The sequence below is a fragment of the Leptosomus discolor genome, chromosome 6 (assembly GCF_034619465.1).
Source record: "Leptosomus discolor isolate bLepDis1 chromosome 6, bLepDis1.hap2, whole genome shotgun sequence".
NCBI classification, from domain to species: Eukaryota; Metazoa; Chordata; class Aves; order Leptosomiformes; family Leptosomidae; genus Leptosomus; species Leptosomus discolor.
In genome coordinates this window covers 5,228,446-5,244,756 of record NC_141396.1, presented here as the reverse complement: position 1 = coordinate 5,244,756, position 16,311 = coordinate 5,228,446, and the positions used below count along the sequence as shown (strand labels likewise).

General features: G+C 43.5%; 2 protein-coding genes across 2 annotated transcripts in view; both read left to right on the top strand.

The window, feature by feature from the left end:
* The window catches only part of DMBT1 (deleted in malignant brain tumors 1), a 46,058-nt gene extending 34,296 nt beyond the window's left edge, over positions 1-11,762 (top strand). Inside the window, exons 48-52 of the mRNA XM_086466828.1 lie at positions 323-406; positions 6,561-6,756; positions 7,000-7,136; positions 11,463-11,473; positions 11,635-11,762. Coding sequence (XP_086322954.1) covers positions 323-406; positions 6,561-6,756; positions 7,000-7,136; positions 11,463-11,473; positions 11,635-11,762 — 556 coding nt within the window. The remainder of the gene's footprint in view (positions 1-322; positions 407-6,560; positions 6,757-6,999; positions 7,137-11,462; positions 11,474-11,634) is intronic.
* Positions 11,763-14,699: 2,937 nt separating this feature from the next.
* CUZD1 (CUB and zona pellucida like domains 1) overlaps positions 14,700-16,311 on the top strand; it is a 29,747-nt gene continuing 28,135 nt past the window's right edge. The window contains exons 1-2 of the mRNA XM_086466827.1: positions 14,700-14,823; positions 15,118-15,222. Of these exons, the coding sequence (XP_086322953.1) occupies positions 14,700-14,823; positions 15,118-15,222 (229 nt within the window). The remainder of the gene's footprint in view (positions 14,824-15,117; positions 15,223-16,311) is intronic.

Here is a 16,311-nt window from a genome sequence, read left to right as displayed (position 1 = left end):
GTGATTAAAATACAACAAATATTTGATTGTGTTGGAGTGTGGTCTGTTGAATTAAAAATTCATCAAGTGATGGGCCGAACCCCTGCTTCTAAGATACTGCGTATCTCAATGTAGGCTTCAAAAGGAATGCACATACAAATTTATGGAAAATATCTGGCCCTAGGAAGCCAGGTTGCTGACTCTTGATTCAGAAACACCTTTTCTTTTGTTTTCCATTACTTTCTCCTGCGTGTCACACACAAAAGCAAAATGACCCACATTGTCCAGGGGACTTCTAAGGACTGTCTGTCTGCATTTCCCCCACCTCTGTGTTCCCTCCAAGGCAGATGGCTGATGGAGTCCCCGAGCACCCTCTCCCATCCCAGCAGGCCCTGCATCTGATGCTGTTCCCACAGCATCACCAAAGGTGAGGACTGCAGGAAAGGTGACAGGAGCTTGCCCTGCATGCCAGTCAGGAGTAACTGTCCTCTACAGCCAGTGAGTTTCTCCATGTTACTGAAGAGAAAGCTTTCCTTCCAGTATTCAACTTCCTGCCCATCAGTTTTATTGTGAAACACTTCTACATACTGTTGTGAAGAGGTGTGAGGTACCTCTGTTTTGTATGAGTGTTGGGCACACCTCTGTGTGCGTGGCTACAGCAAGGCATTTTAACGGAGTTAAACTGTAAAGGGTGGGTGAGAAATAAAATAAAATCTAGAAGCAAAGGTAAAACAAATGTCCAAACCTCACAGGGAAGGCCTTGAAAGACTTCTTGGTTCCTCATTGATGCTAGATGTATTTGCGAAGCTGAGAAGCAACAGAGCACAGAAATCATCATGCCCTGAGAGGTCTAGGAAAAGATCCCCAACCATTTTAGTGTAACTACCGTTGCTCATTTCCCTCCTGCCATTTCTGTCATCTCCTCATGACACACACATCTGCTGCTCCTGAAATCCCTGCTATGGCCCTCTCACTCCACATTGTGGCACTTGTCTCCACGAACACTGCGACCTTTTTCCCACAGAGCTGCTAGGTCCCTGCTGCTGCCTCCATCCTCCACACCAGCCACCCCTGTGCCACCTCCTCCTTGGCCACGGGCACTGCTGCTCTCCCAGAGCATCAAAAGCACATCTGCTGGAGCTTCCCTCTCCACCCTCATCACCACCACCTCAGCCCAACATCTTCCTAACAGAAATTTCCCTAACTCGCCTAGAGAGTCTCTTCTCATGCTCAAACAGACTCACTATTGAAATTAGCATCACCATTGAAAAGGCTTTTCACAATGTCCGTCCTCAGTTTTCACTGTTGCTGGTCAGGACTATTAGTTCTTGCCCTGTCCCTCCTGGCCATGGGGAGTAATTTTCTCCCATTTCTCTTCGGCTGCATTTTACCTAGTGGAAGATTGACGGGTTTTCCATTAAGTTTTCCCTACTTTAGATTAAAGAAACCCAAATTCAAAAGATACCGAGCTGGTAAAGATGTTTTGTTTGCAATATTTAAAGGTGCATCACACAATCTGATCTAAAGGTTTGTCAAATCTATTGGAAGCCTTCCCATTGACATACAACCTGACCCTGGCAAAACCATAATCTCATCCGAGAGACCGAATCTCAGCCTGGAGGCATTTCAGCTCTCACTGAAATGTCGTCTAAATGTAGAAAGACATTTCACGTCTCCTTTCTAGAAGGAAGGGTTTTGTTCAATCTTTAATACTTTTGGCTGCTGATCACAATAAAATTATTTAATTTCTCTTTTTTTCCTCATGGTTGTACACTTTGTGGTTGTGAGGAGTTTGGCTTCTCAGGACTTACCCAGAGTGTGTTGTGCACACTCGTAAATCGGGTTGAAATAATGCAACAGCCAAATCCCACATGAACATTTACAATTGGTGCCTGAAAACATGAAAAGCAAGATCTGGGATTTTTGCCTTTCATGTCCTAGTTGAAAATACAGAGAACTAAAGCCAAAACTCAATCTAAAATTGGCTTTTTGCTTTGTTTTTTTGTTTATTCATTTTGTGTGGGATCAGTGTTGTGCCAACCACACGGTGAAGCCTGGTGCCTGCAAACACAAGGATGTCAAGAACCAGGAGCGGGTGCAGGCCACTGCCCTTGCTCTTTTTGAATGAGCATTCTGGAGGCTGCAGTTGGGCTTGTTCTTGTCACCTCCTCCTCAGAGAAGACACACCAACCATCACTTGGCAGGTTTTTGCTTTGAATAACTGGCTGACTTTGGTGTCAGATTATTTAATTTCTTCCTAGTGTGTCTGTCACTCCTCAACCATGTAGTAGGTACTTGTTCACTCAGCAGTATGTACACAACAAACAACCTCAGCACCAACTAAACGTGGTGTTTGCAACACCATGCTAAAATCCTTTGCCAGTGTCAACCTATGTGGTGTGAGCTGTGTTCAGAGAGGATAATGATGGAGTTACACCATGTATACCCAGACTGTGTAGCTACAAGTATTCGTAACTCTGACAAAACTGCATATCCCTGAACAACTCCCATGAAGTAGCGCTTGAGAAGGTTCTTTTCATGGAAAGAGAATGGTTTCATAGCAATTTGGTTTCAAATACATATGTCTTTTTTGGTAAAAAATATTGCATGGACTCTATGGGTTCCTGCAAGTGTGCTGTTTCCAGTGTTGTCATGCAACCTGTTTGGCCAGCAGTGGGGTCAAAGCAAAGCTCAGAATCAAAGTTCTTGTTTGCTTGTTTGTATGCTGAATTTCTTGTGCTTTGGTGTCCTGTTTATCCTTCTATTCTAATTTTGAAGTATGAAGCAGATAATTCAACTCTGTAGTCCTCCTTCCCAAGAACATACTATACAAATATTTACAATTGGGTATAAATAAACGTTGTTTTGTTTCTGGATCCCATAGCTAGCCAGTAGATTAATTTTCCAGTTGTTGATAACAAATTGTCATGTTTTGTGGATTGAGACTAAAAAAAGCTCATTTGCGTTTGCAGGGTATGGGTAAGAAACACAATTTCTCTTGTGTTCATTCCTTTCTCCCCATGCCTTGCCATAGAAGCCCAAAGATATTCATTGATAGCAAGCTGAATTAAGCAGCCAGTCATACCCTCCTCTACACAATTCTGACTTCGGTGTCCTTTAATGCCTGAGACTGAATGTTGGCATCAAATTACAATTAAATAACTAAATTAATATACTCTGGAGATCACTTTCACTTGACTGATAAGTTGGGGGTTTTTTAATAACTCCATCAGACTCACCAACCAAAGGCACACTTTTTTGACACGATTGCACTAGAATCTGCTTTAAAAGGGAGCTCAGGCAGACAGCCACTGCAGCAGGGCTGCTGGATTGCCCACCACACTTAATAAACTCAGGAGAAACAGCAAAGGCACTTCTGGAGGCTGACCCACCACTGCCCTTCGTTTGTGACAAGTTCAAGATAAAAAGAACGGCAGTCGTCTGCTGTCCAGCATCCCTAAACCCAAGTGCAATTTTTTGCACAAGCTCCTGTTAAATGCCTTGTGTCACAAGGAGAAGAGCTTTTCCTTATTGATTTGGTTTTTTCTTCATTTTTGGAGGGGTTTAAATTTAATTTTTATCTGTTTTGTCAGTTTATATCTAGCCGGGAAAAAACTAAGGCGATATTAAAATTCTCACAACAGCTTGTGCATTTTAGGAGATTTTCTATCTCAGGCTCAAGAACTATGACACAAAAAGCATATTTTAATGAAATCATGCCTAGCTGAGGAAACTTGTCAGTGACCCAGCTGGGTCACTGGAAGTGGGATTTGTTTTCATTTTGTGGAATAACACTTGGATCACCTCTTTTGCCCTGCATCACCTGGCACCCATCCAAGCAGATTTTTCCTTCTTCTTTCTGAAATGAGTTAGTCACAGGCTGTAATGCAGAAGTTAATTGGACTGCTGCTGTTCTAAAGAACCTGCCAAGTTTGAATGGCTGTCTTCTTTTTTTGTATTTTTTCTTCAGTTTTCAGAAACCATAGTTTCAGAGAGATGGCGTCTCTTTTTCCTCCACTTTCTGTGTGAAGACTGTGAAGGCTGTACTTCATCCTGCAACATAGTCGTGCCAACCTGGTGAGTCTAAGGAAGTTTCCTGTGGGTGTGCAAGTGACTAAATAGAATAGCTAAAAGGTGGGGTTTGAGCAGTTGAAGTCAGATGAGTGTTGCCTGGTAGCCTCAGAGGCTGCAAAGAAACCCATCTCCTGGGATGGGGATGAAGTTGCTTATGGTTTTAGTAGAGGTCTCATACGACTTCTTTCTTTCTTTCTTCTTTTCCCTCCCTCTCATACCTGCTCCTTAAAAACCAGGCAGATAAATTCCTGATACACGTCAAGATCTTGTTACTCCGTGCCTTATTTCCCTCGTCACTTCTGCTTACTGCCTTTTAATTTAGGCACTGAGTAAAATTAGGCACTCTATAAAGACTGGCTTTTCTTCTGTGCCTGACCAGTCACTAGCACAAAAGGACCCCAACTTGAGGGCTCCTTATTTTATGAAGCTACCTGATTACAAAGGTTTGTACACAGGTTTGGCTAGTGATGTTGAGGTATTTCTGAAGTGTTTGGCATTAGTTACCACCATCTTCCACTGCTAAGCCTGGATTCAAGCAGATGTTTTTGCTTGATATATGGTGAAAATTGAGTTACACTGATGCGAGGGCTCTGCTCTCCCATGCAAAGAGGTGGCAGGAAGCCTGACTTAATATTAATGCGGCAAAGCTAGGCCTTCTTTCCAAAATGCTGGATCCTGCCATTCTCAGTCACAGGCTCAGAAAGCCAATTGTGAAGCCCCAGCTGCAGGAGAGTGGCCAAAACCTGTTGCTTCAGTTTGTTTTTGAGCTCCTGGGCAGCTTGGGCAGCATGCATTTGAGAGCATGTAGAGTAAACACTTGATCTAAGCCTTGCCAGTGAGAAACAAGCCTTCTTTGTTTCATAAAAGTTCACTGCATTTCTCTAAGGAATGCATTGTTGAGGAAGACAAGTGGACTACTCTCTGTCAACACTGCAAGGATTAATCCAGGCATCACATGAGATGCTTCCCGAAGGCTGTGAAGAATGACAGCTAAGATGGCACTTACAGATCAAGCTGAAAATTAACTGTTTGAAATACAGACTAGAATTTGTACAGGCTTGAGGGGTTTCTGGCATGGCATTTTGAAAAAAAGCATTTTGTTTCCTAGCAGATAAGGCAGTTCATCGCTCCGGTAATGCTTACCTCTGGTGCCCAGGGCCTGGCTGTGTGAGCTATGGGTACGTGGGGCTAAGACCTCAGCCAGCTTGCGGTTCCCCTGCCCCGAGAGGTGCCACAGATGGGGTTTTCCTGGCTGAGACTCGCTCTGTCCGGGCTCCTGGACAGCAGAAGCCATCCAGAGCAGGAGGTGCTGCCAATCCCTGCAGCCCTTTCAGCCCACAGACCCGCCACCATGGACCTGGGCTGGAGGTCTGGTCTGTGAGGGGATGAGGAACACAACCACCCCCAGCTCTACTTCAGGACAGTGGAGAAACGGAGAGGTGAAGAAAGTCTGTCACCATTTTTCACTTGGGATCACTAATTTTCTCCCTGGCTGCATGCACGTGGTTGCTCTTGGACCAGCGGCTGCCATTGGATATGCCAAGGGGAGGGTTTAACCACTGGTCCCGTAGAAGAGAAAGGCTTCAAATAATAATTAAGGTAACCAAAAGAAGAAACAAACTCTTGCAAAAAAAAAATTAGACAATGTTTTCAAAAGTTAGAAGTATCTCCATTATATGAAATCACTAACTTAAAAAAAAACCAAGGCTGGTCAAACTGGTAAGGCTACTCAAACTGGTAGATATCGTGGGTGTTTAGCAGGCTTGAGGACTGAAGATGCCACCCAATACTTTAATTATTTCTTTTAATGTAATGCAGAAAACACATATATTGTATTGTATTTTAATGCATTGTAGGAAAAAAATAAATAATTATAAGGAACTATTTTGCTTTAGTGCACTGGTGGGGCTTAGTCAAAAATATAATGACACACTGAAAGGGGACCCCAGCAAGGTAAAAGCATGGTGAGCTGCTTAACAGAATAAAGTTGATAAATTAGTGCTTGACAGAATAAAGTCAAGAACTTCCCCAAATTAGATCCATCTAAACATTAAAACAGGATAAATTAGGCTTGACTTTGTATATACAGAGTTACAGGAAAGTTCACACCTAATGTTTACTCAGAGCAGTACTGCTGTGCATCCTGTGCTGCAGAGAGTGAATTATTCAGGAATATCACTGTCTTGTAGGTACGTGCTTAAGGAGCATGGCCTTGCCCTAGGGACCCTGAAAAGCAGGAGCATCTAAGCATGTTGAAAATACATGTTCATACATAACTAGTGAAATGAGAATGGCACAGAAGTCTCTCTTCTAACCTGCTTTGTACGACCTTAATTCCTCCTTAACAAAAAATACCTTTGAGAGTATCAGCTAAGACTATGAAGTGCAGCAGTACAGGTGGAGAGCCAGCTGGATAGACAACACCGCTGCAGGAAAGGATCTGGGGTTCCTGGTGGACAACAAGTTGACCATGAGCCAACAACAATGTACCCTTTGAGCATTGCCAGAGGGTCAAAAGAGGTGATCCTTCCCCTCTACTCAGCACTGGTGAGACAGATCTGTAGCACCCCATCCTACAAGAGTGTGGCTTCCCTGTACAGGAGAGGCAAGAGCATCCTGGAGCAAGTCCAGCAAAGCGTCATGAAGATGTTCAGGGGCCTGGAGTACAAGATGTACAAGGAGACGCTGATGGACTTGGGCTTGGTCGGTCTTAAGACTGAGAAGGGCAGATTTTACGGCCATCTACAGCTGCCTACTGGGAGGGCACAGAGGAGATGGAGCCAGTTTTCCCAGAGATGCACAGCAATAGGGCAACAGCAACAGGCACAAGTCAGAACTCAGGAAATTCCACCTAGATGTAAAGGAAAATTTTGGTTTTTTTTACCATGAGGTGGTCAAACACTGGAACAGGGACACAGAAAAGCTGGGGGATCTCCATCCTTGGAGGTATTCAATGCTGTCATAGACATGACCCAGAGCAATGTGCTCTGGACCTTCTTCAAGCAGGAGCTGGACCAGAGACCTCTGGACGTCCTTTCCAACCTGCACAAGTCTCTGATCCTGTCTTTCCATGAAGTGCCCAGGTTCGGAGAAGTTCTATTTTCTTTCAAAGAAATGTCAGTGAGGTTGGTGAATGGATGGAACCAGCGTGAAGGGCTGGTTGAAATACTTTACAGGAACCTGGGGGACCATTTGTGGTGATTTCTGGGATATAAGTGATACAGAAGTAGTTTGTAACCAGCAGGTTTGTGGACATGACGTATCATCTTCAGGAGATGTCACCTCTACTTATGTGGCTTTCATAAATGGATCTTATTTCATGAAGGAATCAGACTTCAACAGAGTCAGCATTTGGTTAGACTGTGTGCTCCAATCTCCTCTTCTTATTGTGCTGATTTTACTATCACAATCTACTTAAGAGAAATGTAAAGGCAGCATTAGTCACACCTCACTGCTTGGCACCCCCAACGCACTAGAAGGTCACTTCCATTTAAGCTTAAAGGGTGCTGGAGACCTGGCACTGGTGGTACTTTGTGTGACCCCTGCCCATGGGGATTTGCTGCAGAAAACCTCTTTATTAAGACTATACCCCTGTCCATGTGAATGCGACAAGCAGGAAAAGCTGCAAGAATGCAGCACACACCAAGATAAGCAACCTGTGTTGACACAAAGCCTTAGCAGGGTCACAGGATGAAATGACCTGTCCTTCTGCGTGCAGAGCCAAGACCACCAATACCCGACCTACATTGGCATAGCCTTCATCTCTGACAAGTGTTTTCCCTCGCAGGATTCACAGAGGTGGACTGGGGCTTCCAGAGGCTGGATGGAGACATCCTTATCCCAAAGCAATTCTACTCTGGGGCCAGGAATCCAGACCCAGCACTCAGTACTTAGTTTTGTCCACAGAAGGTAGCTTCACACATAAATTTTCCACTTTGCTTTATCAACAAATTCACCATAAATGCAGGGAACCTGTTTGAAGGTTATGTTACCGGGGATGTGATTTACTCCACCTGGGCTGTGCCTTTTTCTCTACACATTCTTCAGTGTGCAAAAACACCTGTCACTTCAGAACTTACCAGGGTTGAGTTTAGAGGAATGGCTGGCAGAGAGAAAACATGAAAAAAGAACGCATTGAAAGAACATACATTTTAAATATGGTTGATGATACATCTGAACAGCTAAGCAACAAATATTAAGGCACCACACAGCTTCATATAGAAGACAAGGGTAAAAGCAGCAGTGAATACACAACATCATGGGCCTTAACAGGAGCTAGCAACCATCCCATACCCAGGGTCTCCAAAACTCAACAGAATACTGCATTTCCAAATGCAAATCATACCACAAAGCTGTACAACAGCTATTCGTCATCCTTTGTGGCACACACATTGCACCCAGCGCCCTGCTAACCTCAGGCACGCAGAGGTGTGTGTGTACACAGGAGAAGGGCTGCTGTTATCAGGTAATCCTGTTGCTCCTGAGGTGGCAGTGACTGGGGCTGGGAAAAGCAGAAGAAAGCCAGTCTTTGGTTCCTCTGCTTGCTCACTTTTGCTGGTGCATCTTTTCCACCTTGATGCTCTTTGGCAACATATTATTTCATTCCCATGTTTGTTTCCAGGTCTGTTGCAAAGTAGCAAAAATAAGGAACCTTCATTTACACGTACATCTTGAAGGCCTCAAAAGTTTCTTTGGAGTTGATCTTTCCTCTCTGCTTTTAGAAACAAAAGGTAAAACTGATGAAACAAAGTATTCTTCCTAAATCAATGTTTTGGATTGTCCTTGATACTTAACTAAATCATTTTTGATCACTCTTCAAAAGACACAATTTTTTAAACAGCTAAGCAGGTCCTTACCAAAGGTGTTTCATGACCTGAGAGAAATATTTCCCTTGCCTCCCCAGGTCAGCCCTGAAGCAGCAGTTGAGTTCATTTGTGTGGGGATCCAGATTTTGGCACACTGGTCTCTCAGCCCCACTAGCTGACAGCTGTCGTGGTTGTTTCCGTATGGCCCTGCAAACACCTCCACTATGGCAGGGCACTAGATACGGCCATTACCAGACTGTTGGAAACGCAACAGGTTCAGCAAAAACTAGAATTTGTTGCATAGGAAATCTTCTCAAAAGTGCAGTAAGTGTATTTAAAGAAATAACAAATCCATTACTATAGCAATGAAAAAAGTGCACCATTCTGTGAGTTCACACATATTAGTCATTTCTTTTTTCAGGGAAGAAGAAATACAAATAAATATTTGTACGATAAATACATGTATAGGAGAAAGGCAGTCAGCCCTAGTTTATTCCTTCAGAGATACTTCCATGAAATTCTTCACAACTACCAGATATGAGAGCTCTCAGCTGCCATGGTTTATAACCTCTTTAAGCAGTAATGAGTGAAGAGCTGCAAGGGAAGATGAAATAGGTGGATGCCTGAGGTGGGCCAGAGTTTCTCCCGACCTCCACTTGCGCAGAGACTTATCCTCTGACCTTGGCAGGAGACAGGTGAGGAATGGAAACAACTGTCCTGCTGTTTGTAGCTGCCTCTTTTGCACATGTTTATTTTCACCTCTGCTTACTTTTAGAGGTATTTGCTAAAGTGGAGGCCTCTTTATGGACCCTACAAAAGCATTGCGCGGTCAGACCATTTCATCCAGAAACGTGCTCGCTCCCTAAGGACAGTGCCTCGCTGCCCTCCAGTGGCGGGAGCCTCCAGAACAGCTTTGCTTTCCCCGTTGCTTTTAGCCCCTTATGTTAGATCCAGATCCTTACAGAAATTATAACAGTAATTTTCCATGAAAATTAGATGTTTAAATGCCTTTGGTGAGCTTACTTTTGGTTGCAAATGCTGGAAAGGTGGTCAGAGCTGCAGAGCGACTTCATGGAGAACTGGTCCCTCAGCAGGAGGTGTCCTACGGAGAATATGTCACATATACAAACATATGTATCTCTGTGTACGCACACACATACCCTACGTTTTATGTATGCTATTTCCCCAATATTCAGACCTGAGATTTCACAAAACAGAACACACACTGAAATTCATAGTTAGAAAAAGCTGGAAAAAGCTGTTTCCAGGGAGGGGTAGTTTTCCCTGTGCAGAAGAACTTCACTCCGTGAAGAAAGATTAACACCCAACCTCCAAAATAAAACTGTTTCACTACAGACAAAAGCTGTTTGTCTTCTACTAGTGAATTTTGATAGATTTCTTTAAGAAGATGTTCTGGGAAACAGCTTTGCTATTCCAAGACCACAAAGGTCAACCCTACTGTCATCGCTGCTGGTTCCTGCCATGCAGGATTAGTCTGCTTCCTTAGCTTTGGACTGAAGACTTACCACCTTTCTAAGGGCACCTGCAATGTCCGTGACGGGAGCTGCAATGTTTAACGTGGAGGCTGGCCATCTTTTGCCACCTGTCACTACAGATTAGCTGTACGAATCTTCTGCCCCTCCTGGCATTCACACCCACCACCATTACTGCTTAGATACGGTGTAAAATAGCCTAAGGTGAGATCCAGCATCACAAGGCAAGAGCTGGGTAGTGGAGTCCTCATCCCTTCGCATGTTCACTGCGACTAATGTCTTCTTTGGGACCTGTTTTATCAAAGAGACTGAGGAATACTCAAAAAGCAAATCTTGACACTTCTCCATATGCAAGATATTTGCATTCGGCCATATTCCCATATTTTCTTGTCCCTATATCAAGGCTCCAAATAGAGGTGCAGTAAAACGCTGCTGATTAAGAGCTTAATTATAAATAGATTAGATATAGATACCTACAACTACATAACGTAAGTTATGTCCATTAACACTCATGCTCCTGCTGCATGGGACTTCTGGGACGAGTAGTTTTAGTGCTGCACATGCTGTTGGGGTGATTCACCAGACTGACACATTAGCTATTTCTACAGGACTCTACACTTCCTAGAGAGAATATTATTGAAAGCCCAGCAGCAGCCAAAGAAATACTTTCATTATAAGACGGATATGAAGCGCACTGAAGTGGCACATGCACATCAGACCTCCGTGCCTTCTACATGACATTGTTCAGATGCAAATCTTTAAATCCAGAACACTTTGATTTGGGTCCAATCACAAGATACAACAAATTTGTTTGTCATTGTTTTGAGAATAAAATTGTAATGAGATTTCAGTTGCAGTTTTGGAATGTGTCTAAAATTTATTTTTCATTCAAAAGTGAAAAATGTTTGTATAAAATAGCTTCCTTGCTGTCAGGAAAGAAAATTGGTGCATACTGTACTGTTCAGACCCAGCTTAGAGCCACATGGATAGAAATACGTTGATAAGGATATACCATAAACCCACTTCAGGAAATGGCACTCAACTCAGCTAATACACACACACATGGAACTAGGAGTTTAGATACGTGACATGATTGGTTTTGCTTAAAAAGATACTGTGAAGGTAAGAACATGGATCTCTAGATGGATATCGCACATTGTACTGTGCTAAGAAAATAAGAAAAGCATTCGCAGAAAGCATTGCTGCTCATTTTTAAATCGGCTAAGAATATTTAGCTTTGCTTTTTTTCTCTCACTAGCTGAGATCCATCTTCTCTCTTATAGTACAAAGTGAGATAGAGCTGGCAGCATCCTTAGGGATATCAGAGACCACAGTGGAGTTGACACCACCACCTCACGCCAAGGAGAAGACTGTGGCTGGAGGGATCCTGCTGGATCCATGGCTTTGTTAGAGGCAAATCTTTTCTGGCTGTATACAATGGCCTGTCTAGGTGGGATTCCCTCTTTTTCATGCAAGTCATCTAATCTGAAAAGATACCTTGAGAACAGGTGGCAAAGGTTAATCTCCAGCATGACCTGTTGTATATTTCCTCTTTGTGATGACTTTTTTTCACGCTTTCTCCTAACCCTTTGTTCATTTGTGTTCATACTGGCACTACAACATCTTCTGCCTCTCATCCTGTGCTCACATACCTCTTGCCAGTAGAATAAAAACCTCTTTCTAGTTTCTGCCTTTCACCTGAAAAATGTGTTGTGCCTCAATTCTTTTGTGTAATATCCCGCAGATCCAAAAGCATGTCTCCTAGGTCCTAACGGACAAAGGCTCCACTTCCTTAGGCTCTGTGCAGCCTACGTTTACGAGGGGTGTAACACATGTGACTGTCAGATACCTTGTGTGCTTGTCCTTCGAAGACGAGGGGGAAATCTCAGTCTAGTTTGATCAGAAACATACCAGCTGTGAAACTGGTAGATGAAGAGCAGGGCATAAATTGTCAGTGGAGTCTTCATCCTGCCCAGCATTTATGGTTATTGTAAAGTGAGGAAGGTGACAAATTCCCTTTCCTCACAGCTCATAAGGATCATTTGGATTTTCCCTGCTGTGTGCCATCAGTGCTCACCATTTTCTTAGGGATTGCAGCAAATCAGTGTAGATCACTGCATATGGCCCCAGGACTTCAGTCTATACTGGTCTTCCCCAGAACAGGGCATGGCAGCTGGCCATGCACCTCTGTTTTTACAGGAATCTTTACAAGATTCCTTGACTTGCACAGTTTTCGCTTTATTTAGCACCTTCTGGCCCCGTCTTGCTCCATTTCCCTGGTTGCTGTAGTTTATCCCTACTTATTTATCCCCCAAAATAGTTTTTCTTACCCAACCATGCCTTGGTCAGTATCTCTCACAGCTGTCGTATTGCTCTGCAGGCTGCAAGTGAGAGGGAGATAACTGCAGATCTGAAACATGTCAGAAGGATCTAGTCCCAAGTCAAAGAGGAGTCAGAGAATTATGAAAAAGCACAGAAACTGCTTCTTACAGGAGTTAATCTGTAGCAGACAGAAAGAATTTAGTTGAGACTTTCCTGATATTTTGAGGATGCTAATCTTCTTTTGGCACAATTCTCACACCAACTTAATCTGGTTTATTATGGTTGTAAGTTGGAAACCTACTTAACTGGTACCATGAGAATCCTCATCAAACAGCCTAATCTCCCAAAGTAAATCACTGCTTCCTGGAACAACCACACCATCAACACATGGACACAAAGGCGCCTGGGCAGTGTTTGGGAAGATCTCGGTAGCCAGTCCGGAACAGTGCTGTGATCTGGATCTACTTATCCGGATGTCTGGATGTACCCTGTGAAATGAAAATACTCAGTAAATCACTTCCTTGGCATTGATCTGGAAGTTCAGGAAGAAAGATCAAATTGCAAAGCACACACCTCTGGTGTAGACTAGAACTCATTTAGTATAAATTCTGAAGCTGCATTGGGTTAGAACAGACAACCACGATGAAAATGGACCTTCACGTGAGTCTCACTTGGTTGCTGCTGTTAAGTGCTACTCTCCTATCTGAACCAGGTACTGTGTCTAAAATATTTTCATGCTTGCAGGGAAATAGACAGAATTAGTTATTAATACAGACTGGCTTGCTGGGAAGTGGTGGCAAAGAGTGTCCTAATATATTGCTAACAATCTTTGTACCATAAAATTGTTAGTTTAATTTATCTTCTAATTCAAACACACAGATCAAATCCACAGGTTACATTCCAAAACTGGAGGTGCTGAAGAATATTTTCTTTGTGTCTCTTCCGTGAGGAAATAGTGTGGGGAAGTTGCTCTCTAAACCTTCTTCTTCTAATATTCTAGTTTTGAATTGAAGTTCTTCTACACTGTACATTTAAAAACGTAGAGAAAGAGAGAAAAAGAAACACAGAGCAGCCTGCCAGATCCAGGTGGAAACACACTTTACTGCAGCGCCATGTTCCTTCAAACTTCAGACAACGATAACCCCAAACCTTCTTTATAATCTCGCTAGTTCAAATGAGATACTTTGATCTCCAATGTCAGCATGGACACCACGAATAAGATCTTGTCAATTGCCTAGAAAAAGAGGTAATTTCATGGAGTGTAGATTAAGGGATTTGTTATATTGAATTATTTATAAGGCAAGAGCAAATGCAATCCAGAGGGAAGTTCAACATCAAAGAGGACTAAGCTGCATCTCAAGAAGCTGGTCAAACCCCAGCACTCAGCAAGCCTATAATCTTTGTCCTTATTCCGTAGGTTTCCTTTTGTCTTTTTTTGACCTGATGTAGACTGGGTTAACTTTGACTGGAAAAATCACTTATGATCCTGTCTTGCAAACCCAAGACTTTAGTATCGCTAAAGTAAAAGTCTGTGAAAGTGAGTGTCGGAAGAGAAATGCCAGTTTGGGGAAAAAAAAAATCCCCAAATGAAATTTCTCTTGATTTTAGTGATTGAATCAGACACATCTCTTCAGAGCACATTAATTCTGAAAGAGTGAGGATATTATTTTTAAAATCTGGCATTTGAAAACATTGCTTTGACCCCTGGCAGCCTAAATCCTTTTTATTTTCAGTGAACATAAGTAGATTTTCAAAGGTATTTCTGTGACTAAGACTACACATTATCAAACCCATACAATCAGACCACAGGTTTGTATCCTGTTTTGGAAGGCCATTTCATCCCCTGGTATCTGAACCACGATGCCATGGTCTCATTTAATCAAACATACATTTTTGAATACTGTAAGCAGTAGATAATATAGTCTTCACTGCAGAGTTAGACGAAGTTGAGCTTCCCATGCAGACCCGAGCAGGCATTTGCAAAGACTTAAGCTACCATGCTGGGCTGTCAGCCAAAACAACTGTCATGGTCTGCACAGACAAATGGTCCACAGCCTCCCCTGCTATTGAGGTGATCACAGTAACAATTTTTGCCACCCTGGTGAAATTTGGCAGAGCTCAACTCCCAGAAGCCCATGCCTTCACTGGAGGTGAAGGATGTACACGAGGATTTCTGGGGTCAGATCCCTTTCCTCTTTGTGCCGCCATGAAATAAATAAGGTCCTCTACAATAACCTTCCACTGAACCATGAGGAAATGAGCACGTCCTTCCACACCCAGTGAGGAACTCCAGGATTGCTTTGAAAACACACTATGTACCAACACTTACTGTTATCTATCTCTGTATCAACACATACCAGGTACCATCTCACGGTGAAACATAAAATATACCTAGAATTGTGATAAATTACATCAGTGCTAATCTGTTTTCTTATCTGCCACAGCAAGTGGCACGTGGTGGAACTCACCAGGAGGCTCAGCAACTGGAGGTCAAAACTCACCATGGAAGAAATTTTTAGAATGGATAAAAGACAAATTTAAACCCAAAGGTAAGAGGATGAGACATGCTCCTGAGTGTGAACATACGGGCACACTTGTAGAGTTACGTGAGCCAGCTCTAGGTGAGCTGGTTATCTCACCAGCACAGCCAACGATAACCTACCATGATAGATCAGGTCCTAAACGCAACAGAGCCATGTGAACAGGGCTGAACTAACCACACTGACCGGGGCTCTGCTGTTCAGCTCCCTGCCCTGTACTGCTCTGTGCACTGCAGCTGTTTCCCAGTAAGCCCTGGGTACTGGCGACACAGAAACACTGGGCAGCCCATCCCTGCACAGGTGGGGATCACAGAATCACAGAACGGTCAGGGGTTGGAAGGGACGTCTGGAGATCATCTAGTCCAACTCCCCTGCTGAAGCAGGCTCACCCAGAGCAGGTCACACAGGAACACATCCACGCAGGTTCTGAATGTCTCCATGGAAGGAGACTCCACAACCTCCCTGGGCAGCCTGTGCCAGTGCTCTGCCACCCTCAAAGTAAAGAAGTTCCTCCTCACGTTCAAGAGGAACTTCCTGTGCTCCAGTTTGTGCCCCTTGCCCCTCGTCCTGTCGCTGGCCACCACTGAGAAGATCCTGGCCCCATCCTCTTGACACCGCCCTTTAGACATTGATAAGTGTTAATAAGGTCCCCTCTCAGCCTTCTCTTCTCCAGGCTAAAGAGCCCCAGGTCTCTCAGTCTTTCCTTGTAGGAGAGATGCTCCAGTCCCCTCAACATTTTCTTGGTTCTTAAGTTAGTGCAAAGGTAGAATGGAAATAAGATGTGTTTATACCCTGCTGAGAGGTTCACCGGTTGCATCAGTCACCAACTTCACTTATAATTACTACTTGGAAGATGTTCTTCTGAGCCACATCACCGAAAGTTAAAGTCCAGGGAACTGACTTTCTTTTCCATGAAGCCTGAAGTATTATGATTTCACAGATCCTTGAATTGTCTTTTCTTTTACATGGTGGTGATTCTGTTTAGTAACATATTTCCCCAACTTTCTCTTGGCCTCAGTTCCACCTTCTGTGTCCACTGTTGTCACAGAGGAAATTGCCACATCAGCTCCCGAAATCCCAACCACAGTTTATAAAGGT